The 25,701-nt window shown below is 47.3% G+C and overlaps 2 protein-coding genes across 2 annotated transcripts in view; one reads left to right on the top strand and one right to left on the bottom strand.

The window, feature by feature from the left end:
• The window catches only part of LOC135974842 (uncharacterized), an 86,712-nt gene that overhangs the window by 27,066 nt on the left and 33,945 nt on the right, over positions 1 to 25,701 (bottom strand). The gene's annotated exons all lie outside the window — the stretch shown is intronic.
• The window catches only part of LOC135974910 (tripartite motif-containing protein 10-like), a 55,198-nt gene continuing 33,490 nt past the window's right edge, over positions 3,994 to 25,701 (top strand). The window contains exons 1-8 of the mRNA XM_065564163.1: positions 3,994 to 4,184; positions 10,141 to 10,717; positions 12,709 to 12,804; positions 16,176 to 16,406; positions 18,051 to 18,073; positions 21,796 to 21,908; positions 24,382 to 24,468; positions 25,191 to 25,226. Of these exons, the coding sequence (XP_065420235.1) occupies positions 10,298 to 10,717; positions 12,709 to 12,804; positions 16,176 to 16,406; positions 18,051 to 18,073; positions 21,796 to 21,908; positions 24,382 to 24,468; positions 25,191 to 25,226 (1,006 nt within the window). The 5' untranslated portion in view covers positions 3,994 to 4,184; positions 10,141 to 10,297. The remainder of the gene's footprint in view (positions 4,185 to 10,140; positions 10,718 to 12,708; positions 12,805 to 16,175; positions 16,407 to 18,050; positions 18,074 to 21,795; positions 21,909 to 24,381; positions 24,469 to 25,190; positions 25,227 to 25,701) is intronic.

The following is a 25,701-nucleotide window of genomic DNA, read 5'->3' as shown; positions in this document are numbered from 1 at the left end:
TGGTCCGAGGCCGACCGGCCGCCTCTCCGTGGGGTTCCACCACAGCCTTCACCACGAGCTGGTCGACTTTCACCAACCGTCCCGTGAGCCGCTCCTGCCGTCCCATGAACTGCTCTGCTCTACCAGCTGCTCTGCTCTGCTCCACTCGCCGTCCCATGAGTCGTTCCGGCCGTCCCTGCAAACTGCTCAGCTCCGCTTGCCATTCCGTGGGCTGCTCCAACCGTCCCACAAACGGCTCAGCTCCGCTCGCCGTTCCGTGGGCCGCTCCAACCGTCCCACAAACTGCTCCACCAGCCGCTTAGCAATATAGCTTCAGGCTCTCCCACTAGTTAACATAGCACTCAGTGATCTCAGATCTTAGTAACTTTAGCTCTTTAGTGATTTCAGCTTGTAGTAGGGGAGCCCCAGTGCTGGTGCACCATAGGCCCAAAGTGAATTCAGCTCAGCAGCCTGTAATTAGACTCCTAATGGAATCAAAGTTAGTTCTGACATTCAACAGTAGAGAGAGGCAAAAATACAACTGGTGGGTAACAACACTTTATTCTTCCTGCTCCAATAACAGAGAAACTGGGGATCCCACACCAGCCAAAGTAACCACTTTCAGTTGCTGTGGGCTCATGTTAGGTGGGTGGATGTGCCTATGCAAACAAGATCAGCCCCTGAAGTTCTTTTCCACACTCACCATAATTCACCACCAGATGTCAGGGTAGAGCTTATCCTGACTCTGCCCTGAAGAATTGGGATGCATTTGCAGCCAGTACAGCTACTGGAAAAGTCTGTTAATGTGTCTGGGTATGGAGCGGGAATCCTCCAAGGACATCTCCATGAAGCTCTCCTGGAGGTTCTCTGAAAGCCTTTGCAGAATGTTTCTGGGGAGGGCTGCCTTATTTTGTCCTCCACGGTAGGACACTTTACCACGCCAAGCCAGTAGCAAGTAGTCTGGAATCATTGCAGCACAAAGCATGGCAGCGAATGGTCCTAGGTTTTGGATGCATTCAAGCAACATTCAGTCTTTATCTTTCTGTGTTAGCCTCAGGAGAGTGATATCATTCATGGTTACCTGGTTCAAATAGGGAATTTTTTGTAAGGGAACAGTAAAAGGACCCCATTCATACTGGGCTGTTTGCACTTGGCTAAAAGGGTTCATCCCGGAGAACAGCCATGCGACGGGTGTGTGTGTGAAGGGATCATTCCAGAGAATAGCCACACGGTGGGGTGAGGGTAGGTGTGTGCTGCACATCCACCCAAAAACCGCAGCCCCTCCTTTTAAATGTGAAACTCAACCGGCATTTCTTGCTATCAGAAAGGAGGGCGCTGCAGTTTGAAACCATTCCCACATGTTATGAAGGCGGAAGAAGCCAACCCCGTGTACCCTTTGGCGTACCATGACTGCCTGAAAATCGAATTCTGTTGCCCAGCTGTGTGTGATGTGTCACCATGCTGGCAGGTGCTCAATATAAAAGGCAAAATGCGACCTTGTACCTAAAGCACATGTGCTGTCTGCTGTGAATTGCTTGATTCACTGTGAAAGAGTCTCCCTTTTGTTCTCAGAAATGAATCATCTTAAATTTTACTCTCCCTTTTTATCCCCCCACAGGTGCAAATGTTTCTATGCTCCCCCTATCATCTCTGTCCCTGAGGATATTGCAGATTAGAAGGTGAAAAAAATGCACTCATGATAACAAGTTTTCCGAGCTCATGCTGTCCTCCCGCACTGATAGGGCACAGCTTAATGTATGGAGGCATTCAGTGGCAGAGAACAGGAAAACATTAAGTGACCGCGATGAGCAGAGGCAGGAGGCAATGCTGAGCCTAATGGGGGAGCAAATGGACATGATGAGGCATCTGGTGGAGCTGCAGGAAAGCAAACAAGAGCACAGACCCTTGCTGCATCTATTGTATAACCGCCTACCCTCCTCCACAAGTTCCATATCCTCCTCACCCAGATGACCAAGAACGCGGGGGGGGGGGGGGGGGGCACCCAGCCACTCCACTCCAGAGGATGGCCCAAGCAACAGAAGTCTGTCAAACGATTTTGATTTGTAGTGTGGCTACAATTAGCAATGTGGCCTTGTCCTTCCCTCCTCTCCCACCCCACCCCACCCAGTCTACTTTGTCAGTTATCTCACATTTTTTTAATTAATAAAGAAAGAATGCATGGTTTCAAAACAATAGTTACTTTATTTCCTTTGCCAGCTGTGATTGAAGGGGGGAGGATGGTTGGCTCACAGGGAATTAAAATCAATAAAGGGGGCGGGTTTGCAGCAAGGAGAAACACACACAACTGTCACACCATAGCCTGGCCAGTCATGAAACTGGTTTTCAAAGCCTCTCTGATGTGTAGCACGCCCTGCTGTGCTCTTCTAATCGACCTGGTGTCCGGTTGCTCAAAATTGGCCACCAGGCAATTTGCCTCAACCTCCCACCCCACCATAAACGTCTCCCCCTTACTCTCACCAAAATTATGGAGCACACAGCAAGCAGTAATAACAATGGGAATATTGGTTGCGCTGAGGTCTAACCTAGTCAGCAAACAGCACCAGCGAGCTTTTAAACGTCCAAAGGCACATTCTACCACCATTCTGCACTTGCTCAGCCTATACTTGAACTGCTCCTTACTACTGTCCAGGCTGCCTGTGTATGGCTTCATGAGCCATGGAAGCAAGGGGTAGGCTGGGTCCCCAAGGATAACGATTGGCATTTCAACATCCCCAACAGTAATTTTCTGGTCTGGGAAGTAAGTTCCTTCTTGCAGCTGCTCGAACATCCTGGAGTTCCTAAAGATGTGAGCATCATGCACCTTTCCCAACCATCCCATGTTGATGTCAGTGAAACGTTCCTGGTGATCCACCAGTGCTTGCAGCACCTTTGAGAAGTACCCCTTGCAGTTTACGTACTGGTTGGTAAGGTGGTCCAGTGCCAAGATAGGGATATGCATTCCGTCTATCGCCCCACCAGAGTTAGGGAACCCCATTGCAGCAAAGCCATCTACTATGATCTGCACATTTCCCAGAGTCACTACCCCTGATAACAGAACATCAGTGATTGCCCTGGCTACTTGGATCACAGCAGCCCCCACAGAAGATTTGCCCACTCCAAATTGATTCCCGACTGACTGGTAGCTGTTGGGCATTGCAAGCTTCCACAGGGCTATCGCCACTCGCTTCTCAACTGTGAGGGCAGCTCTCATCTTGGTATTCCTGTGTTTCAGGGCGGGGGAAAGCAACTCACAAAGTTCAAGGAAAGTGCCCTTACGCATGTGAAAGTTTCGCAGCCACTGTGAATCATCCCATACCTGCAACACTATACGGTCCCACCAGTCTGTGCTTGTTTGCCGGACCAGAATCACCGTTCCACTGTATCAACCAGCCCCACTGCCACCATGATGTCCCAATTGCCACAGCCCATGCTTTCAGGAACGTCTGTGTCCATGTCCTTCACACAATCGTCCTTGTGCTGGCGTCTCTTAGCCAGGTTCTGCAGATACTGCAGGATAATGCGCGAGGTGTTTACGATACTCACAACAGCAGCGGTGAGCTGAGTGGGCTCCATGCTTGCCATGCTATGGCATCTGCATGGGTAATCCAGGAAAAAAGGTGCGAAATGATTGTCTGCTGTTGCTTTCACGGAGGGAGGGAGGGGAGATTGACGTCATGTACCCAAAACCACCTGTGACAATGTTTTTGCCCCATCAGGAATTGGGAGCTCAACCCAGAATTCCAATGGGCAGTGGAGACTGCGGGAACTGTGGGATAGCTACCCACTGTGCACTGCTCTGTACATCAATGCTAGTGACGGTAGTGAGGACGCACTCCACTGACTTAATGCGCTTAGTGGGGACATACATAATCAACTGTATAAAAACAATTTCTAAAGATTGACTTCTATAAAATCGACCTAATTTCATAGTGTAGACGTACCCTTAGAGAATATAACTTCCATGATGCCTTGGGGGAAAGAGTGAGCCATTTCCTCTCTCAGGCAGTGCAGGGAGAGCAGGCAGTGGACTCCTTTTTGGGGAAAGGAGTGAGATTGGTGCTGTGGAGCTCTGTCCATTCCAGGAGTTACTGCTGGGACTTTGATCGAGCAGGAAGCCTCAGAGGCGGTTGGTGGCTTCACTGGAGCCAGGGCAGAGACTATGGCTGTGCGTAGAGCTGACTGAGACGGGCCTGCAGTGAAGGACTGTGAGTAACCCCACCCTTGTCTGGGAAAGTGCTTGCAAGAGAAGAGGCACAGCAGAGAAACACAGGCTTTGTCTACACTGGCAATTGAGCGACAAAACTTTTGTCGTTCATAGATGCTTAAACACCTCCCCCCCCCCAAAATTGTGAACAGTGTGTTGTCGGTAGGAGCGCTCTCCCGTCAACAATGTGAACCCCACTCCTAGGGGGTGGAAGTATTTTGCATTGGCAAAAGTTCTGACAAACAGCATTTACACTGCCCGACTTGGCTGTGTGGCGAACAGCAGAGGCTAACAGCAGGAGTTTGCCTGGGAGCTGTCCAAGAGGAGGTACGCTAAGTGCTGCATTAGGGGGGCTGTGTTGGTGGGCCTTGAGTGGGCCTGACTGGTATATAAGGGCAGTCAGCAGCGAACCAGCTGAGCGGCGAACAGCAGAGGCTAACAGCGGGAGTTTGCCTGGGAGTTCGCGTGGGGAGAGCACACTGAGGCTTTCATCTGCAGGTTTCTCAGAGTAGTTCCTGCAACAGTTGAGGAAGCTCCTAAGAGGACGGTGATATGGAAGGTGAGCGATCAGCTGTTGTAACCTGCACAGGTTGTGCCATGTTTGTCTTTCTTCCGCAGGACAGAAGTGACTTTGTCTGTACAAAGTGCAAGCTGGTCTCCATATTGGAGGAGAAGGTTCGAGGGCTGGAGAAACAAGTATCGACTCTGCGTTGCATAAGGGAAAATGAAGATTTCCTGGACAGACGTCAGGAGATGCTTCTACGGCCGCAATGTTCTGAAGATTCAGAGCAGGCGCAGCAGGGACAGAAGGATTGTGAGGAGGTTTGGCAGCATGTGACCTCCAGAAGAAGAAAGAGGAGCGTCCATGCACCGGCAATGGAGATACAGGTGAGCAATTGTTTCCATGTTCTCTCTACAGGTGCTAATGCGGAGAGTGGACTAGATGGCCCATCTGAGGGAAGGGAGCAGAAGGAGACTCCACCGATTGGAAGGCAAAAGATGCACTGTCCTAGGGATGCGGGTTCCACGACCACCACTCCCAAGAGGAGGAGGAGGGTGGTGGTGGTCGGGGACTCCCTCCTCAGGGGGACTGAGTCATCTATCTGCCGCCCTGACCGGGAAAACCGAGAGGTCTGCTGCTTGCCAGGAGCTAGGATACACGATGTGACGGAGAGACTGCCGAGACTCATCAAGCCCTCGGATCGCTACCCCTTCCTGCTTCTCCACGTGGGCACCAATGATACTGCCAAGAATGACCTTGAGCGGATCACTGCAGACTACGTGGCTCTGGGAAGAAGGATAAAGGAGTTTGAGGCGCAAGTGGTGTTCTCGTCCATCCTCCCTGTGCAAGGAAAAGGCCGGGGTAGAGACCGTCGAATCGTGGAAGTCAACGAATGGCTACGCAGGTGGTGTCGGAGAGAAGGCTTTGGATTCTTCGACCATGGGATGGTGTTCCAAGAAGAAGGAGTGCTAGGCAGAGACGGGCTCCACCTAACGAAGAGAGGGAAGAGCATCTTCGCCAGCAGGCTGGCTAACCTAGTGAGGAGGGCTTTAAACTAGGTTCACCGGGGGAAGGAGACCAAAGCCCTGAGGTAAGTGGGGAAATGGGATCCTGGGAGGAAGCACAAGCAGGAGAGCGCAAGAGGGGAGGACTCCTGTCTCATGCTGAGAAAGAGGGACGATCATTGAGTTATCTTAAGTGCCTATACACAAATGCAAGAAGCCTGGGAAACAAGCAGGGAGAACTGGAAGTCCTGGCACAGTCAGGGAATTATGATGTGATTGGAATAACAGAGACTTGGTGGGATAACTCACATGACTGGAGTACTGTCATGGATGGATATAAACTGTTCAGGAAGGACAGGCAGGGCAGAAAAGGTGGGGGAGTTGCGTTGTATGTAAGAGAGGAGTATGACTGCTCAGAGCTCCGGTATGATACTGCAGAAAAACCTGAGAGTCTCTGGATAAAGTTGAGAAGTGGGAGCAACAAGGGTGATGTCGTGGTTGGAGTCTGCTATAGACCACCAGACCAGGGGGATGAGGTGGACGAGGCTTTCTTCTGGCAACTAGCAGAAGTTGCTAGATCGCAGGCCCTGGTTCTCATGGGAGACTTTAATCACCCTGATATCTGCTGGGAGAGCAATACAGCGGTGCACAGGCAATCCAGGAAATTTTTGGAAAGCGTAGGGGACAATTTCCTGGTGCAAGTGCTGGAGGAACCAACTAGGGGCAAAGCTTTTCTTGACCTGCTGCTCACAAACAGGGAAGAACTAGTAGGGGAAGCAAAAGTGGATGGGAACCTGGGAGGCAGTGACCATGAGATGGTCGAGTTCAGGATCCTGACACAAGGAAGAAAGGAGAGCAGCAGAATATGGACCCTGGACTTCAGAAAAGCAGACTTTGACTCCCTCAGGGAACAGATGGGCAGGATCCCCTGGGAGAATAACATGAAGGGCAAAGGGGTCCAGGAGAGCTGGCTGTATTTTAAAGAATCCTTATTGAGGTTGCAGGAACAAACCATCCCGATGTGTAGAAAGAATAGTAAATATGGCAGGCGACCAGCTTGGCTAAACAGTGAAATCCTTGCTGATCTTAAACGCAAAAAAGAGGCTTATAAGAAGTGGAAGATTGGACAAATGACCAGGGAGGAGTATAAAAATATTGCTCAGGCGTGCAGGAGTGAAATCAGGAAGGCCAAATCACACTTGGAGTTGCAGTTAGCAAGAGATGTTAAGAGTAACAAGAAGGGTTTCTTCAGGTATGTTAGCAACAAGAAGAAAATCAAGGAAAGTGTGGGACCCTTACTGAATGAGGGAGGCAACCTAGTGACCGAGGATGTGGAAAAAGCTAATGTACTCAATGATTTTTTTGCCTCTGTCTTCACGCACAAGGTCAGCTCCCAGATTGCTGCACTGGGCAGTACAGCATGGGGAGAAGGTGACCAGCCCTCTGTGGAGAAAGAAGTGGTTCGGGACTATTTAGAAAAGCTGGACGTGCACAAGTCCATGGGGCCGGATGCGCTGCATCCGAGGGTGCTAAAGGAGTTGGCGGGTGAGATTGCAGAGCCATTAGCCATTATTTTTGAAAACTCATGGCGATCGGGGGAGGTCCCAGATGACTGGAAAAAGGCTAATGTAGTGCCCATCTTTAAAAAAGGGAAGAAGGAGGATCCGGGGAACTACAGGCCAGTCAGCCTCACCTCAGTCCCTGGAAAAATTATGGAGCAGGTCCTCAAGGAATCAATTATGAAACATTTAGAGGAAAGGAAAGTGATCAGGAACAGTCAGCATGGATTCACGAAGGGGAAGTCGTGCCTGACTAACCTAATTGCCTTCTATGATGAGATAACTGGCTCTGTGGATGAGGGGAAAGCAGTGGATGTGTTATTTCTTGACTTTAGCAAAGCTTTTGATACTGTCTCCCACAGTATTCTTGCCACCAAGTTAAAGAAGTATGGGCTGGATGAATGGACTGTAAGGTGGATAGAAAGCTGGCTAGATCGTCGGGCTCAACGGGTAGTGATCAATGGCTCCATGTCTAGTTGGCAGCCGGTTTCAAGTGGAGTGCCCCAAGGGTCGGTCCTGGGGCCGGTTTTGTTTAATATCTTTATTAATGATCTGGAGGATGGTGTGGACTGCACTCTCAGCAAGTTTGCAGATGACACTAAACTAGGAGGCGTGGTAGATACACTAGAGGGTAGGGATCGGATACAGAGGGACCTAGACAAATTAGAGGATTGGGCAGAAAAAAACCTGATGAGGTTCAACAAGGACAAGTGCAGAGTCCTGCACTTAGGACGGAAGAATCCCATGCACTGCTACAGACTAGGGACCGAATGGCTAGGTAGCAGTTCTGCTGAAAAGGACCTAGGGGTCACAGTGGACGAGAAGCTGGATATGAGTCAACAGTGTGCTCTTGTTGCCAAGAAGGCTAACGGCATTTTGGGCTGTATAAGTAGGGGCATTGCCAGCAGATCGAGGAACGTGATCGTTCCCCTTTATTCGACATTGGTGAGGCCTCATCTGGAATACTGTGTCCAGTTTTGGGCCCCACACTACAAGAAGGATGTGGAAAAATTGGAAAGAGTCCAGCGGAGGGCAACAAAAATGATTAGGGGTCTGGAGCATATGACTTATGAGGAGAGGCTGAGGGAACTGGGATTGTTTAGTCTCCAGAAGAGAAGAATGAGGGGGGATTTGATAGCAGCCTTCAACTACCTGAAGGGGGGTTCCAAAGAGGATGGAGCTCGGCTGTTCCCAGTGGTGGCAGATGACAGAACAAGGAGCAATGGTCTCAAGTTGCGGTGGGGGAAGTCCAGGTTGGATATCAGGAAAAACTATTTCACTAGGAGGGTGGTGAAACACTGGAATGCGTTACCTAGGGAGGTGGTGGAGTCTCCTTCCTTGGAGGTTTTTAAGGCCCGGCTTGACAAAGCCCTGGCTGGGATGATTTAGCTGGGAATTGGTCCTGCTTTGAGCAGGGGGTTGGACTAGATGACCTCTTGAGGTCCCTTCCAACTCTGATATTCTATGATTCTATGATTCTATGTGTGGCTTAAAGCTGTGTAGTGTAGACAAAGCCTGAGTTTTTGTCTACACTGGCACTTTGTCAGCAAACCTTTTGTCGTTCAGGGGTGTTAAAAAAACACGCACACACCCCCAAATGACAAAAGTTTTACCAATGAAAAATGCCAGACAAAGCTGCTGCCGCTCGTGGAAGGTGGAAGTTTTTTGTCTTCAGGAAAGCTGTCTCCTGCCGACAAGCTACACTGCTTAGCGTGCCTTTTAGCGGCCTGAAAGCCTCGTAGTGTACCCATAGGTTGAGTTTGACTCAAGGCAGAGTGATCTTCTCCTCGAACTGGGAACCAGAGCTGCAGATGTTTGGTGGAGCCAACTCCAATCTTCAGAGGGGTGTGCAGCTTGTAGCCTTGGCTGGACTGATGCACAGAACCTGCACAGCGCTGTCTCCAGCTGCAGCTCTTCCAGCCCGCCCACACAAGCATCTAGGATCTGAAATCCCAAGCAGTGCACACTCCAGGGTGGGGTAAATGGGGGCAGTGTAAATACCAGTTAGATAAGTTTAATTTATTACTGTATCCTATGTTTGTTAATTGACTTTATTGAACTGCCCCTTGTGGATTTAAATTAGCAGTGACATTTAATCTTAATCTGTCATACACTGTTTCTTTAAATTGTTAAGTAAAGGTTTGTAACTCTAATGTAAATATATTGGATGTATATTATTTATAATTGGTATTTTTGAGTTACACCCACGCCATAAATTATTATTTTAGAATAGGTTTATTTCTGGAGGTTCCCAAGGCACGCCAGTGAGTGTGTATAGGGGCCAGCCAGGTGGAGGCACCACCAATTGTAAATTCCTTTAGGAGTAAAGGGATTGCAGCCCAGGGGCGAATAGAGGATTCCCACCTATCCAACAGCACCACTGGGATTTAATGTCAACAACATCAGTTGTGCAGGCAGACAGGGGGAGTGTTGCCTGCTCCTGAGTAACCCAAGGAGGAAAGGGCAGGGGGAGGTTACATTTGTATTAGAAGTGGACCTGATTAGAACAAGAACACCAGAACATTGGCAAAGTTCCAGTACCAGTCAAACTAACATTGCTACTCTGATCTATTTCTAATTTACATCAGACACTGTTCTGAAACTTTTAAAAAAGTATTATCTTAATTGAATTATCTGTCCTTCTTCTGTTTTGGCATAATTCTGCCAATACCATTGGCCTATGCAGTTTTTGTGGGCATGGAATGACGGATTTTATGACCTGCTGTTTTCTTTAGAAAATGTTTGTATCTCTTCAGTGACCTGACTTGCTTGATTCTGCTTATGACTATGGGAAAATAGCTGTTTAAAGTCTAACCTGTATAAATGTAGGTTTTCAATATATTCATTATTTTATCTACCCCTCCCCCATCTCCTTTATTGGCTCCTTTCCAGAACTGAAGGACCCCTGGGCCAGCAGCTAACAGGCTCACAGCAGAGCAGCCATCAGGCAGAAGGCAGGCGGCTGCAGTAGGCTGCACAGGAAGGGCGGTGGCAATGTCAGACGGACGTTTGCAAAGTGAAAGTGACTTTGCTGTTTCTCGTAGGTGACATGGCCGCCAGGAACCGGGTAAAAGATCTCCAAGCAGTTGTTAACTGTTCCATTTGCCAGGATTATTTTAACGACCCAGTGATTCTGAAGTGTGGGCACAACTTCTGCCGAGCCTGTATCACTCGGTACTGCGAGTCTGTGGACGCAATAGACATCTCCCCCCGCTCCTATCCCTGCCCCCGGTGCAGAGAAGTGTTCCGGGAAGGAGAACTGCACCCTAACCCGCATCTGAGGAATATAGTCGATATAGCGAAAAAAATCCCAGAGCCAAGAGGGAGGAGAGCATGCAAAGAACATGGGAAGCTTCTGAAACTCTTCTGTGAAGTGGATGGAACCCCCATCTGTCTGGACTGCAGGGAGTCCCCCACTCACAAAGACCACCGCGTGGCTCCTGCTGATGAGGCTGCCTTCGATTACAAGGTAATAATTAGTCATTATTGCATTGCAAATGCCTCCCAGCCAGGGCGCTCGATAACCATTCAGAACAGAACCGTCTGAGACATATAAAACCAGCCATGTAATAAAACTAGCTTCCTACAATCACAAAATAGAAAAACAAGGGATTTTATGCCAAAGGAATGTTTTTAAGGCCTGCTCTACCTAGAGTTAAATCAGTACATAAACTCTGTCGGTTAGGGGGTTTGATTTATTTCTTTTAAAACATAATAGTTATACCAGCAAAACCCCTAGTGTGGATACAGGCTGTACTGGTACAAATGTGCCTTATTCCAGGAATGCTTGTTTCCCTTTCCATGCAGGAATAAGCTATACATTCTTCTACTACAGGTATAACTACGTCCATGCTAGCAGGGGTGTATGGCTTTAATTGTACCAGGATACTTAAAGCATAGTCTGATTTGTGTTCCCTAGAGCAAGGTCATACCCCATGTAGGGAAAAATCCATGTAGGGGGCAGCTGCAGGAAATTTTACAAATTCCAGCTCACAGTTTCCTCTTAATTGTTGTAAGGTGCGTGGGGGGGGGAGCAGGGTTTGCTTCTCATACAGAGTGGACAAGGGTGGAGGAACTGGCCCCTTTCCTGAAGACTACAGGGGTAGGGTGACCATATTTACAAAATGAAGATCCAGGGTCCTATTATCTGGGGTTGGTTGTGGTGCTGGAGGATCTGGGAGGAGTAGACCCAGGCTTTGGCAGCTGGGGAAGAGAGACAATTATGGCCACTCCTAACCCTGCTTTTTCTTCTCAGCCCCGAGGAATACCACTTTCTCCCTCTCCATAATAAAAACCCAAGCTACATTAAACACCTTTTACAGCACAGAGTCTCATAACTGATGTAAATTTTAATTAATCACTATGGTTACAAGGATGAAACAGCTCTGCTGCAGTTTTTCTTTAGGGAACGGGGGGAGGGGGGTAAAGAAGAATTAAAGATGCCACATGCCCACCGTTTCTGTGTATCATTGAGCTACATCTGTTTAGACTGTGTCCCAGTGAATCATCTCACTGACTGTCCCCTAAATTCTCAGGCAATTCCAGTGCTTAGTGGGGTGGTCAGGAATTGGTTGTGCTTAGGGTAAGGGTGAGGTTTATTTCTCAGGCCTACCCCAAAATGTCAAGGCCTTTGTAATACCAAAATGTGCCCTACATGACAGTGTGATTTGCAGACTGCTCAGAAAATTCATAGTGAGCACGTGCAGAGGGAGTGCACATCTGCACTGGGGGGAAGTGAAGCTTCAGTCAAGCCCCTGCCCTAAGTTTAGTTCCTCAGTGAGGCCTAGATTCACAGTATTTACTTAAGTGCCTAAACCCCAGTTGGAGCCTCCACTGCAATTCACAAAATTCCTGCTGAGCCCGGTAGGTGCCTAAACTCACTCGGCATCTGTTTTTCAATAAATAGTTCCCTCAGCACCTGTGTTTCTGCCTCTGGCCATTCATAATACTGCCTCACTCTAGGCATCCATGTGTGTATCATCCACCTAAGCCCCAGAGCGATTCACTATCCCGAGGAAGGTCAGGGTTGGGCCACCTAACTTGCGTGGGGCCCAGTCTGGTAGGTGGCCTCTGAGCATGCCCACCCAGTTAGGCCCCTCAGGCCAGTTCGTGCAGAGGTAGACCCCTCTCCTAACTTTTAGGGCTTAGGGTACTCACCTGGGAGACCACTGGTTCCCCCCTCCACCAGATGAGAAGAAAGGATTTGAACAGGGATCTGCCACCTTTCTATGGGATATTCTGAGGTAGGATTCCCTCCATCTCTCCTGTCGAAGCTGTTCCGCTGGGGATAAATACTTAGAGAGTCATTTGGGCCAAAGAGAGATCACAAGCATGAGTGACTGTATAGCCAGGTGGTTATAGCACGCACCTATTTTATTATGTATTTAATATTCTTGAAAATATAAAGGGGGGGCAGAACCTCCCAAAGCACCAAAACTAAACCAGTTTTTCTTTTGTTAGTCCCAGATTCAGTTCCATTTGGACATTTTGAAGAAAGAGAGAGAAGTGATTCTGTCATTTAAATTGAGTGGGGAAAATACAAGCCAGGAACTGCTGGTAGGTGCTGTTCTTACTCAGAAGCAAATGTGCACAGGGACATTATTGATGCTCTGCTTTGTCTGAGTAACATAAGAAGACTTGTTCCCTTCCATGAAAGACTGATTTATTTATCTTCATTGTAAAGTAGCGGTGGGCAAACTTTTCGGCCCAAGGGCCACGTCTGGGTACGGAAATTGTATGGCGGGACATGAATGCTCACAGAATTGGGGGTTGGGGTGCAGAAGGGGGTGAGGGCTCTGGCTGGGGGTTCGGGCTCTGAGGTGGGGATGAAGGATTGGGGGTGCAGGAGGGTGCTCTGGGCTGGGACCAAGAGGTTCGGAGGGTGAGAGGGGGATCAGGGCTTGGGCAGGGGGTTGGGGTGTGGGAGGGGGTCAGGGGTGCAGGTTCCAGGTGGCACTTATCTCAAGCACCTCCCGGAAACAGCAGCATGTCACCCCTCCGCCTCCTATGCAGAGGTGCAGCCAGGAGACTCTGCGCCGCTGCCCCTGCAGCTCCCATTGGCTGTGGTTCCCAGCCAAAGGGAGCTGCGGGAGCAGCACTTGGGGCGGGGGCAGCGTACAAAGTCCCCTGGCTGCCCATACATGTAGGAGCCGGTGTGGGGACATGCTGCTGCTTCCAGGAGTTGTGCGGAGCCACAGCACACACGCAGCGGGGCAAGCTCCCGGCTGGAGCACTGAAATGGGGCAAGCCCTGGACCCTGCTCCCCAGCGGGAGCTCAAGGGCCAGATTAAAACATCTGAAGGGCCGGATGCAGCCCCACCCCGGGCCATAGTTTACCCACCCCTGTTATAAAGAAAAGCTGTGGCTTAATTAAGAGTAAGGAGGAAAAGGGAGCATTAAAGAAAGAGTTTTAATAATCCAAATATTTCCATTAATGATGTGATTAATTTGTTTAGTTAACAGGTGTTTCTCCTTTAGTCTTTCAGCTAGAGCTCGTTGAAATTTTTCAACCATAAAAAGTCCTACAGAAACATTGGGTTTAGTAGAAAAATCTCCCCCCGCCTCCCCCTGTGGGAGAATGTCATTTGCAAAAAAAATTGCAGTTTTTTTACAGGAAATTTCTGAAAAAACAAAAATGTTTATTTTAATTTCAAACAGAATTTTTCATTTTAGTTTTAAAAACCTGAACATTTTTCAAATTTTCTAATGTTTGTTTTTATCCCTTTGTTTTCCCTTTTACTCCTTTTTGCAACTGAGTATAATACAATGAATGATTTCTAGGGTTTTTTTTTTTTCTCCTAGTTTTTCTTTTCTTTTTGTCACTTTTTCTAAAATGGGAGAAATTTTGAAGAGTTACAGAGAGAAGAGAATAAAAGGAAAAAAGGGTGTGTGTGGAAATGGACATTCAGAAAAAATGGACATTTTAAAAATAGAAACAAATTTGAAATTTCAATTTGTTTTGCAAATTCCTCCCTTTTTTGGCTTTAATTTCAACAGACATAACTACAACAGGACAGTGAAGGCAGCTGCTCTAGAAATCTGCTACCCCAGAGAAGGCTGGACACTTAAGGCCTAATCAAACCCTACTGAAGTCAATGGAAAGACTCCTGCTGATTTTAGTGAGCTTTGGAACAGGCCCTTAGTGATAACGCTGCTCAACATCGCCATGAAGATGATTTGGGCTCTAAATATCATCTTAGTTTCTTGCTCCTAGGGTATCAGGAGCTAGAGTGCTCCAGAAATGGCATGAATTGGTGGGCTTCTGTCCAGTTCACATACACACGTTTCTAAGTGTCCTGCAAACTCAGATTTGCACATGCAAATAAGTGTCTTTCCAGCCACCCAATTTGTGCTCAGAATCCCTGTATGGATTAAAATTGGAGATTTATGATGTGACAAAATGTATGTATCCTAAACTGTCCATTCAAAACTCCTCAGAGCAATTGTTGGTGCTCTAATTTTAAAACCTGTTTCAGAAACATGGCCTTATACATCCAGGTGTATTTTGTGGAGAGCCTCTGTTCCCCAATTCAAGTCTAGTGCTTCTTAGTTTGGGTTCTACTGTTTGCTCCCCAGAAATAATCTTTGCCTGTCCAGTTCTGAATTCCACACCTGCTGTCCTTCCTGTTATTGGAAGGATCTGCTTTTCTAGACACCACTGATAACAGAATACAGGAACTCCTCACTTAACGTTGTAGTTATGTTCCTGAAAAATCCGATTTGAAGTGAAATGATGTTAAGCGAATCCAATTTCCCCATAAGAATTAATGTAAATGGGGGGAAGGGCGGGGGTTCGGTTCCAAGAAAAATTTTTTTGCCAGCCAAAAGGCATTATATACATTTTAAACAATTTTAAACAAGTAATTTAGTACTACAGTCATCATTGCTGAGTATGAAGCTTGGTTGAGGTGGTGGAGTCAGAGAGTGGAAGAGGGTGGATTGTCTGGCTGCTCCTCTTGCTGAACTTGAAAAAACACATCTAGAACTGGCACTGGAGATGAGGCAGGCAGGGAGGCTGAAGATGCTGTAGGCTAAGAGAAGCACGTTGCGCAGCAGCAGCGGCAGCTTCCCCTACTCTGCAAGCACCAGGGGCGGGGGGCTCAACCCTCAGCCCACCCACGCCACCCCTTCCCCAAGCCCCCACCGTTGACCCACCTCTTCTTCCCTCCCACCTCCTCCCCCTTTACTTCACACACTGCGTCCTCACTCCTCCCCCCTCCCTCCCCTCCCTTTTGAACTCCGCAAGCCAACTGATTGCTGCAGGCAGGAGGCAGGGGAGGGAGGGGTGCCGAGTCCTCGCTCTTCCCCCCCCCCACCTCCTGCCTGGGGCAATCAGCTGGTTTGCAGTGTTCAGGAGGCAGGCGAGGGGGGGGGGTCTGCACAGCTGAGTCCCCTCGCTCCTCCCTCCTGCCTCCTAAATGCTGCAAGCCAAATGATTGCTGTGGGCAGGAGGCGGGGGGGGGGGAAGGAAGGGGAAGGTGCTGATCCACGGGGTCTGCCGGGCGGGAGGCGCTGTGGGGAGAGAGGGGCATAGGGGGGGCTGCCAGCTGTGGTGAAAGCAGGCAGCCAAACAACCTAAGAGTGGAGCATTGCACAACTTTAAATGAGCATGTTCCCTAATTGATCAGCAACGAAACAACGTTAACTGGGATGACTTTAAGTGAGGAGTTACTGTATCCTAATAATAGAAAATAAATTCATTAATTCATTTTCTAAACACCAGTTAGGACTGTTGAAAATCTCTTCGAAAATTATTTGTCTGAGCATAGACTAGAGTATGTTCTCCATAAAATGTCAGAAGTTAAATTCTATGGGTTGCAATGACATGTTCCCATGTGCATACATAAGGCTTTATAAAATGTCCCATAACTCACTCTGTGTTCCTGTCCTTGACTTGTGCTTTCCCTGTTTGTGTCTCGTCATTTCAGAAACAGCTAGAAACTGAGAAGCAGAAGATTGTGTCTGAATTTCAGCAAGTGCGCCAGTTTCTGGAGGAACAAGAGCAACTCCTGCTGGCCCAGCTGGAAGAGCTGAATAAGGAAATTGAAAAGGGGAGCGCTGAGTATGTTACCAAACTATCTGAAGAAATATCTTCTTTCAGTTCCCTGATCAGTGAGATGGAGCAGAAGTGCCAGCAGCCAGCGAATGAATTCCTGCAGGTGAGACGGTGTTAGAAACACCCCAGAACCTTTCACAGGGAAGGAAAGTCTCCTAACCCTTCACTTTTGGAGTATAGGAGTGAATGGTCAGAGCATATAGTACTGCTAAAATATACATTATTTTTCCTTAAGGCCCTGATTCAATACCCATTAAAGTAAATGGAAAGATACTTCTTGCTACAATGGGCATTAGATCGAGCTCTAAATGGAAAAAAAAAATCTTCTTTTGAATTCTAGTTGAAGACTCCTCCAAAAATGGCAAACTCTGTTCACCCTGTCTCATAATGCAGGAGCAAAGGGACATTCAATAAAATTAGAAGGTGACAAATTCAAAACTGATCCAAAGAAATACTTTTTCACGTATCCCGTGATTAGACTGTGGAACTCATTGACACAGGATGTCATCAAGACCAAGCATTTAGCAAAACTCAAAGTGATTGGACTTTATAACTTGGGATATACTTGTTATCCATATAAATTAATGATACAAATTGTGTAAGTGACATTAAACCTTGTGCTTCATTGCTTCAGCCAATCTCTAACTATTACAGAGCAGGATGAGAATGTGGGGGGCAGATTCTTACACCTTCCCCTGAAGCATCTGGCACTGTCCACCTTTGGAGACAGAATACTGACCAGATAGACCTAAAGTCTGATCCAGTCCAGCATTTCCTGTGTTCCAAACGCTAACTCCAGAAGATTAAATATGGAGCTAGTCTTTAATTATGGAAATAGCTAAGATTGAAGCTGAGTTTCCATTTTAAGCCTGATTTTTCCACGTTTCCTACATACTACAAAAGAGGGAAAATATTGGCCTCAAAATTGATACATGAGGTCTGATGAGGCTGTGGTGATTTTATTTTGTCTGCCAGAACTGAAGTTAGTTAGGGAAGCTGTTCATTACTTATGATACCCTGAAAGTGTAAGTAGTCGTTAGAATTCCAAAAGCCTTCTAATGACTTTAATTTTCAAAAAGTGCCTCTAACTAGCCAAAAAAATAAAAAGGAGAAATAAAACGTAGCATCCTGGACTTCTCTAGCTGATATCTAGGGTTAAATTCTCCATTGCAGCCAGTATCTGCTGTGAGCAGCATTCTTCACTCCTCAGTTCTCCTGCATTGATCCTGGGATGTAGGATAGTGAATGGCCCTCTGTTACTCTGTACCCCAAACCCATTGTTCTCACCCAGCCCCAACTTCCTGTGGCTGTCAAGAGTTTGTGGGAGAGTGGGGGGAGAGTTTACAGCATGGGGGCAGCACAGCATGGGGGGCATCCCTCCCTCTGGACCCATTCGAGTCTTCAGAAGAGAATCGTCTCCAAACCTGCAAGTGTTCGGAAGATCCTTGTTCAACATATCGCAAGACTGAGCCCACTGATTCCATGTGCCAGCTGGTTATGCAAATGTCATTACACGAAGAGCTCGTGTGCCTCCTTATACAAACTTCCTAGGCCCAGATCCTGCAGTCAGAGCACTTATCCAAAAGAGCAAAGGCAGCACATTTAATGTTTTTGTTTGTAATAAATAAATAACAAATAATTTCACTTTGAAACTCAAACTATGAAAACTAAGTGAGTCCCTTCCAGAGCAGGAGGGATCCTTAGTATGTGATAAATGGGACTGAATTTCCTTTTATTTCTCCTCTAGGACATCAAAGGCACCTTGAGCAGGTAGGTGGCTTCTTCTCCTCTCCCTCTACAATGCAGGGAATGGATTTTGGACATGAAATGTGGCTCCCCAGGGTCCAGCAGTGCAGAGTGTGGGGGTGGTTCCTAATCTCCCACCGTTAAATCTAATCTTGGGGCTGTTGTCATTTTGACTAGACTCCAGAATAGAGCAACCTGAGAAGAGAGTTATTTACCTACAGACAGGATTGTTTATAGTGTAGCTGGTGGAATGGAGACCTCAGGAGATTGGGGGTGGAGAATGGGTCTCTCCTTTCTAAGTCACTGACTCCACACTCCACCTAGGTTGGTAGGGATGGAAAGTCAGGGCCATCTGATGACTATTCAATCAGCTGTTTATTAATTGTTGTTATGCAGTGAGCTCTATCAGTGTGTTTGGCGTGGCAGCGGATATGATGGAAGAGACATTCTCTGCTCTAAGCAGTTTATAATGTGCTATTAGTAGCACTACTATGGCAGTGCCTAGAGGCTCAAGGCAAAGTCAGGGCCCAACATGCTGGGTGCTGCACAGACACACAGACAGAGACAGTCCCTGCCCCAAGGAGTTTACAGTCTAAATAGACACAAGAGACAAAGGCGGGGGAGGGAGGATTAAAATCAATTTAAGATGAAATTTGATAAAGACAAGTGCAAAGTACTGTGCTGCACTTAGAAAGGAAAAATCAAATGTACAAATACAAAAACGGGGAATAACTGGCTAGGCAGCAGTACTGCAGAAAAAGATCTGGAGGTTAAAGTGGATCACAAATTGAATGATTAGGCAGTGTGATGCTCTTGTGAAAAAGGCAAATGTCGTTTTGGGATGTTGTCACGGGGTGCTCTACTCCCCACTGGTGGTGCCTCCTCCTGGTTGTTCTGTGGATTAGCTCTCTTCCAGGTTCAAAGGCTACCCTTGCAGTCTCTCACCGTATTGTCCTCTCCCTCACTCTGCAGCCTCATCTGTTGGTCCAGGAGCTATAGCTTCCTCTTCGTGACTCAGCCATCCGGCCAGGTCATTAAGTGGTTTCCCCTTCCAGGGTATAGTCTCTCACTGGACTTGCTGGCCAGACAATGCCACTTCATCAGTGGGCAGTAGAGGAACCACACCCAGTACTCTGGGTTCCACATCATGGACCTTACCACATGCAGCCAAAGTCTGTTCAGTCCCCAACTTTGCTGCTCTCCCTGGTCTGCTTCCTGCTTACCTCCCATAAGCTTTCTTCTCCACCCTTCTCTCTTCTGAATATGCCCTTCCCTCAAGGCCAGGCTCCCAGTGTCCTCTTCTTTCCCTGGATTTCCCTCCTCCTCTTCTAATGCACAGAGCGGGGCTGCCGACTTTCTCACTGCAGCCATTTCTGTTGCCAGCTTCCTGGCTTTGTACTAGCCCAGCCCTCACTTGCTCAGTTGAGCTTCATATTCCAATCAGGGGTTGCTTCTCTGGCCTAAACCCCTCATGTGTGGCCTGTCTCACTAATCTCCTCTTTCTCAGCTTCCTTCACTCTTTCCCAGAGGGGGTCAGTAATTGAACCCAGGTCTCTTTAGGACTCCACTGCCTTAGCCACAAGACCATCCTTCCTCTCACAATAGTTCACAAACTGTGGTCTGTGGTCTGCAGTGCACTTGCCAGTTGGTGCAGAGCGCTGGCTGATCACTTAGTGCTCGTTTTGTTCTTTATTTCCAGCTGCTTCTGTCATTCACAGAATCTAAATACACACTAACTAATTTCCTAATATGACTTTATCCATCTAAGCAATTGCTATAGGTGCCACAGGAATGGTATGTGATCACAGATGGAACAGGAAGTGGTCCACAAGATTGTGAATGGGAGAGGAGATGTCTGCCAGACAATCTCTCTGAGTTGTGGTCTGGTCTATGAAAGTTTGAGACCCCCTGTGTTAGTAGACTGACCATTGTATGTATCCAAAGAGCTAAGTAAGAACATAAATTATCTTTGAAATGGGTTAGTGGGTCTCATTCCAGGCCCTGGTACAATGGGTATCTACATCACCACAAGGATTGTCACTAATTATCTCCTTTAGATGGTGTACAGGATATGTCAGGTGATCCTGCTTCCCACACGCACAATACAAGAACAAGGGGATGTTCAGCGAAACTGAAAGGCAACTAGTGTAAAGCTGAGAAAAGGAAATACTTTGTTACACAATTCATTACTAACCTGTGGAACTCATTGCCACATGGTATTGCTGAGTGTCATAGATTCATAAAATTGAAGGCCAGAAAGGACTGTACGATCATCACATTTGACCTCCTGTGCATCGCAGGCCTTTAAATTTCACCCAGTTATTCCTAATAACTTGTGTTGACTAAAGCACCTCTGTCATAACTATAAAGGGAAGGGTAACAGCCCTCCTGTGTACAGTACTATAAAATCCCTCCTGGCCAGAGACTCCAAAATCCTTTTCCCTGTAAAGGGTTAAGAAGCTCAGGTAACCTGGCTGGCATCTGACCCAAAGGACTGATAAGGGGACAAGATACTTTCAAATCTTGGGGGGGGGGGGGGGGGGAAGGCTTTTGTTTGTGCTCTTTGTTTCTGTGGCTGTTCGCTCTTGGGACTAAGAGGGACCAGACATCAATCCAGGTTCTCCACATCTTTCTGAACAAGTCTCTCCTATTTCAAACTTGTAAGTACAGCCAGGCAAGGCGTGTTAGTTTTATCTTTGTTTTCTCAACTTGTAAATGTACCTTTTGCTAGAGTGTTTATCTCTGTTTGCTGTAACTTTGAACCTAAGGCTAGAGGGGGTTCCTCTGGGCTCTTTAAGTTTAATTACCCTGTAAAGTTATTTTCTATCCTGATTTTACAGAGATGATTTTTACCTTTCTTTCTTTAATTAAAAGCCTTCTTTTTAAGAACCTGATTGATTTTTCCTTGTTCTAAGATCTGGATTGATCTGGACTCACCAGGAATTGGTTGGGGGAAAGGGAAGGGGCGAGGAATGAGTAATTCCTCCTTGTTTTAAGATCCAAGGGGTTTGGATCAGTGTTCACCAGGGAGTTGGTGGAAGAGTCTCTCAAGGCTACCCAGGGAAGGGAGTTAGCCCATTGGGAGTGGTGGCAGCGGACCAGATCTAAGCTGGTAGTTAAGCTTAGAAGTTTTCATGCAGGCCTCCACATCTGTACCCTAAAGTTCAGAGTGGGGAAGGAGCCTTGACAACCTCACAGAAAGCCATTTAGTCTGGATTTGAAGACATCAAGGGATGAAGAATCCACCGCTTCCCTTGGGAGTTTCTTCCAATGGCTAATCACCCTCACTATTAGAAATGTCTGTCTTATTTCCAATTTGAATTTGTCTGGCTTCAGTTTCCAACCATGGATGGTTCTTATGCCTTTGTCTGCTAGATTGAAGAATCCTTTAGTACCCAGTATATTCTCCTCTTGAAGATATTTATACACCATACTCAAATGTCACTGTTCTCTTAGTGTAAGTCATTCTTTACCAACCCTCACATCATTTTCTGTAGTTCTTCTCTGCACCCTCTTCAGTTTTTCAACTCAACACCAGAACTAAATGCAGTTTCCAATATCGGTCTCACCAAAATGAAGGGGAAGCTTGTAGTGTCACAGCTGGGATTGGACCTATTCCTGGGGCAAGAGGGAGTTTAATCCTCCAGGGTCTGCTGAGCTACAACCATTCACTGGAGTAAAATACATGTTAGTAAAACACAAATATGAACGAGCTCCACAACGAGTAACACTGGGTTGTTCTTCAGATGGGAGAGGGAGAAGTTTTGGAAGCCAATGGCCTTTTCTGACCTGAAATGGAGAATCTGGGAATCTTCAAAAAAAAATGCAGCTCTGGAGACCATAGTGAAGAAATTCAAAGGTAATACAAATTTCCCCAGGTAACTGTTTAACCTGTATTACACTGATAGGCGTCAGAGGTGGGAAAATCTCTCAGGGAAAATGATTTTTAGCCTATCCCCAAGCTGGGCAGTTGATTGAGACAGTCAACTAATCATTTAGAGCATATGAATTCCCTTCTTAGGTCTCAATACAATGTGTACACACTGGATTAGGGTCTGGGGTTTTCTTTTCTTACCAGCAATAAACATTAACCGTAGCCTGAGCTCCAGAATTCACTGTTTTTCAAGTTTGTCTGTTTGGGTTTTTCTCCTCCTAGTCCCCCTCTGTCACCCTTAGTCCCTCTCTTGCTTTAGAGAGTCTCCATCTTTTAACCTTCTGAGCTGGAGATACTGGGTATGTCTACACTAGAATATAAGCCCAGGGTTCAAACTCAGGCTCAAGCTTAATCCCTGTCCATCTCCATGCAACTCAGACTAACCTGGCTCAGATCCAGGGTCACGGGATGGAGGGTCCAAGCCTGAGTCAAGCCAGGACCCAGGGTTCAAGACTTATTTCTTTGCAATGTAGGTGAAGCCCCACTGGACTCATGCTCTGGGAGTTGACCAAAAGTATTCCACAATCCCACAGGCCAACTTTCTTTGTCGTCTGGACAGTCAGATTTGGTGGACAGTCAAGTTTTTTTCCACACTTAACCATGAACAGAGGGCTGGAGCGGCCATATTTTGGCAGGGCACTAGGAAGTCTGGAATATGGGTGATTGGAGTTGGGGCCCACATAATGCAGTGGGCTGGATCCCCTGGTTGGGACCCAGGATTCAAGAATTCCTATGTGGGTCCCAGTGTAGATGCTCAAGCCCTAAGTTAACAAACCCAGGGTCTGTTAACCCGAGTTCTGCTCACCCTGGGCTTACATTGCAGTGTAGACATACTACTCCTGGGGAAATTATGCGCCTCTGTGGCTGCGCAGAATTCATCTGTCTCGTATAATTTTTTTATTTTCCTGCATAAAATACATTTTGCCTAAGTGTTGCAGTTCTGCCTTTTGCCCACCAGAGGACGCTATGGTGCTAGAACAGCCAGCATGTAGCCAGCTGTTCTGGCACCACAGCGCCCTCTGGTGAGCAAAAGATGGAACAGCAGCACTTCTTAGGCAAAATGTATTTTATGCAGGAAAATAAAAAAATCTATGCCCAGGTCTGCAGAATTCCCCCAGGAGTAAGACCTTCATCACAGCTCCCTGCCCACGTAGCCAGGTTAGGACGGAGTGGGGAAAACACGGCTGCTGGGGGAGGGTCACAGACAGGTTCAAAAGGGCTAGTGGGGAGGAACAGACTGGGGCATGGGCTCATGAGCAAGTGGGGTGACAGCGTTGAGCCTGGGGTCGGGAGGACTGCAGAGACCCATGGGGATGAGGGGTGCGGGGACAGGGGCAGATGTGCCTGACTGAAGGGAGAGGCTTGGGGTCAGCCAGGTCTGCATGGGGGAGGCTTCCCAACTCCCTAACAATCTCCCCCCCACAAGAAAAACCTCCAACCCACACCCCAAACTCTCCAGGTTCGCTCCTTCCTCCTCCCTTATCCCGGACTCCCCCAAGCCTTTGCACTGCTTATGACAAGTCCAGAAAATATAGTTCTGTATTGTAATTTAAATGAATCACACAAAATTCTGTATTAATATGCCTAGTAAGGAATTTATTTGTCAAAAAAAAATAAAAAATTCCCAGAATCTTTTTTTAGGTCTGTATTGTTACAGACATACCTGCTGACAGATATTTTGAAATAAATTACCAAAATAATCGTAACTGGCATGATTATATTGTACTATTTTGACAAAATATGCAGAATTTTCAAACGTGTGTAGAATTTTAAATTTTTGGCGCACAATTCCCCCAGGAGTAACATACCCAATGAGAGCACCAAGTCTGTCAGAAAGGATGAGTCAGTTGCGCTGAGTATTGGTGGTACAGAAGCAGATTTAAGGTTGTTTGGCTGCTAATCAGTGAAAATGTTTCTGTTTATTGTGGGAATTATGTCTTGGTTTCAGAGATGTTTATGTAACTTTAGGTTGTATTTTTTAGTTTTTAAGGTTTGAGGGTTTTAATAGTGGTTGGGGCTGACCAGATGGGCTGGGGAGAGGTGGGCAGTGTGTCTCAATAGGGATCTGAGAGTTTAAAAATGAGCATTTTGGAAAGTGAAGACATACCTGGCAGGAAGGACAAAGGTGGTAAAAACCACCTCCTTCTAACCACCCTTGTCTTTCTCCCAAGCACACGGATGGAATAACTGAGAATCAGACTCTGGGTCTGGGGGCCTGGCTCAGTTGAGCTGATCCCTTCACTCTGTCACTGAACTGGCTCTGTCAGGGGCCTGAATCTAGGGACACCGTACGTCTGGGTTTTCCCAGACATGGCCTCTGTTTTGGTCCTCCAATTTCCATCCAGGTGGATTTTTGAAATAATAAGAAATGTCCAGGATTTTTCCTTGCTTGTTGTAGATCAGAAAGAGATGTCTCTGGTCCGCCCTTGGTTACGCCGCAGGACCACCAGGCTCCAAGACAAACTCAGTAGGCTCAGCGTGGGAGGTAAGCGGAACAGGCAAGCGCATCTCAGCCGGGGTGCTTGGCCCTGCTGTAGAGCCTCAGAGACTGGCCAGGTCCCAGCTCCCTGCCATGGGGGGAGAGAGAGGCCCGTGGGGAGGTGCTGACTGACGGGTTGGAACTGCGTCCTGGGCCTGCCCCAGCCACCCTTCCACCATGACAGGGAGCGACACTGCCCCCCACCTCATGAGTGAGGCCAGAGGTATCCTCTCCAGCACCCCCTAAATAGCCCTCTAGAACCCCCCAATTGTACCTCCCCAAGTTCTTTTCCCTCTCCCCCTGGCACTGTCCTCTATTTGGGAACTTGAAATATGGTAACCCTACGTGAATCCCCATGTGCATTGCTGAGATCTAAGAGCTGCGCCCCACCCAGACCAGAGCTCGGTGATTCCTGGAGTAACCCCCGTCCGTCTCCACACAAATCGGGCTAATCCTGGCTCGGACCCAGGATCCCACAGGGATGGATGGTCCAAGCTGTATTGCTTTGCAGTGTAGATGCAGCCCCACTGGACTCGTGCTCTGCGAGTCCTCCAAAAGTATCCCACGATGCAACAGGCTGACTTTCTTTGTCCTCTGGGACAGTCAGATTTGGTGGACAGTTTGTTTTCTTTTCATTTTGCTTTAATTTTGGAATCTTAACTATGTGAATATATTCGTAAACACGAGGACATGATATTTAAAGCTTTTTCATCCTTTTCTTCATCTAGCCAAACGGGCGTCATCCGAAGAGGACTCGGACACAGGTAAATGTCTGGGATGAAGTGAAAGTTTTCATATGAATGATGGTGGCTCATCAGCAGCACCACAGTTGAGGTTTTGTTTCAATTTTGCATTTGTCAGGAGCCGAACACCAAATTACTGGTGGCTACACAAATCTTTGCTAAAAAAAGAAATGTAGATTCTTTTCTCTGTCATAACTTAGAATTTTTCAGTAGTGGTTGGGGCTGACCAGTTGGGCTGAGGAGAGGAGGGCAGTGTGTCTCAGTAGGGATTTGAGAGTTTAAAAAATGAGCATTTTGGGAAATCAGAGAGCAACATGTCGCCTCTTTTTTGGAACTCTTTATGTAAATACATCGCATCCCATGGCTACAGTATTATTCCTCTTCGATTGGTTGTGCATGTTAATTCCATTCTAGGAGTACACTTGTCGAGAGGCGCAGTTGTCAGCCATTTTTCCCTTAGCGGTATCTGTAGGGTCGGCTGTGGTGCCCTCTTGAG

Source organism: Chrysemys picta, chromosome 12 (assembly GCF_011386835.1).
Source record: "Chrysemys picta bellii isolate R12L10 chromosome 12, ASM1138683v2, whole genome shotgun sequence".
In the NCBI taxonomy this organism is placed as follows: Eukaryota; Metazoa; Chordata; order Testudines; family Emydidae; genus Chrysemys; species Chrysemys picta.
This window is presented reverse-complemented; position numbering and strand designations above follow the sequence as displayed.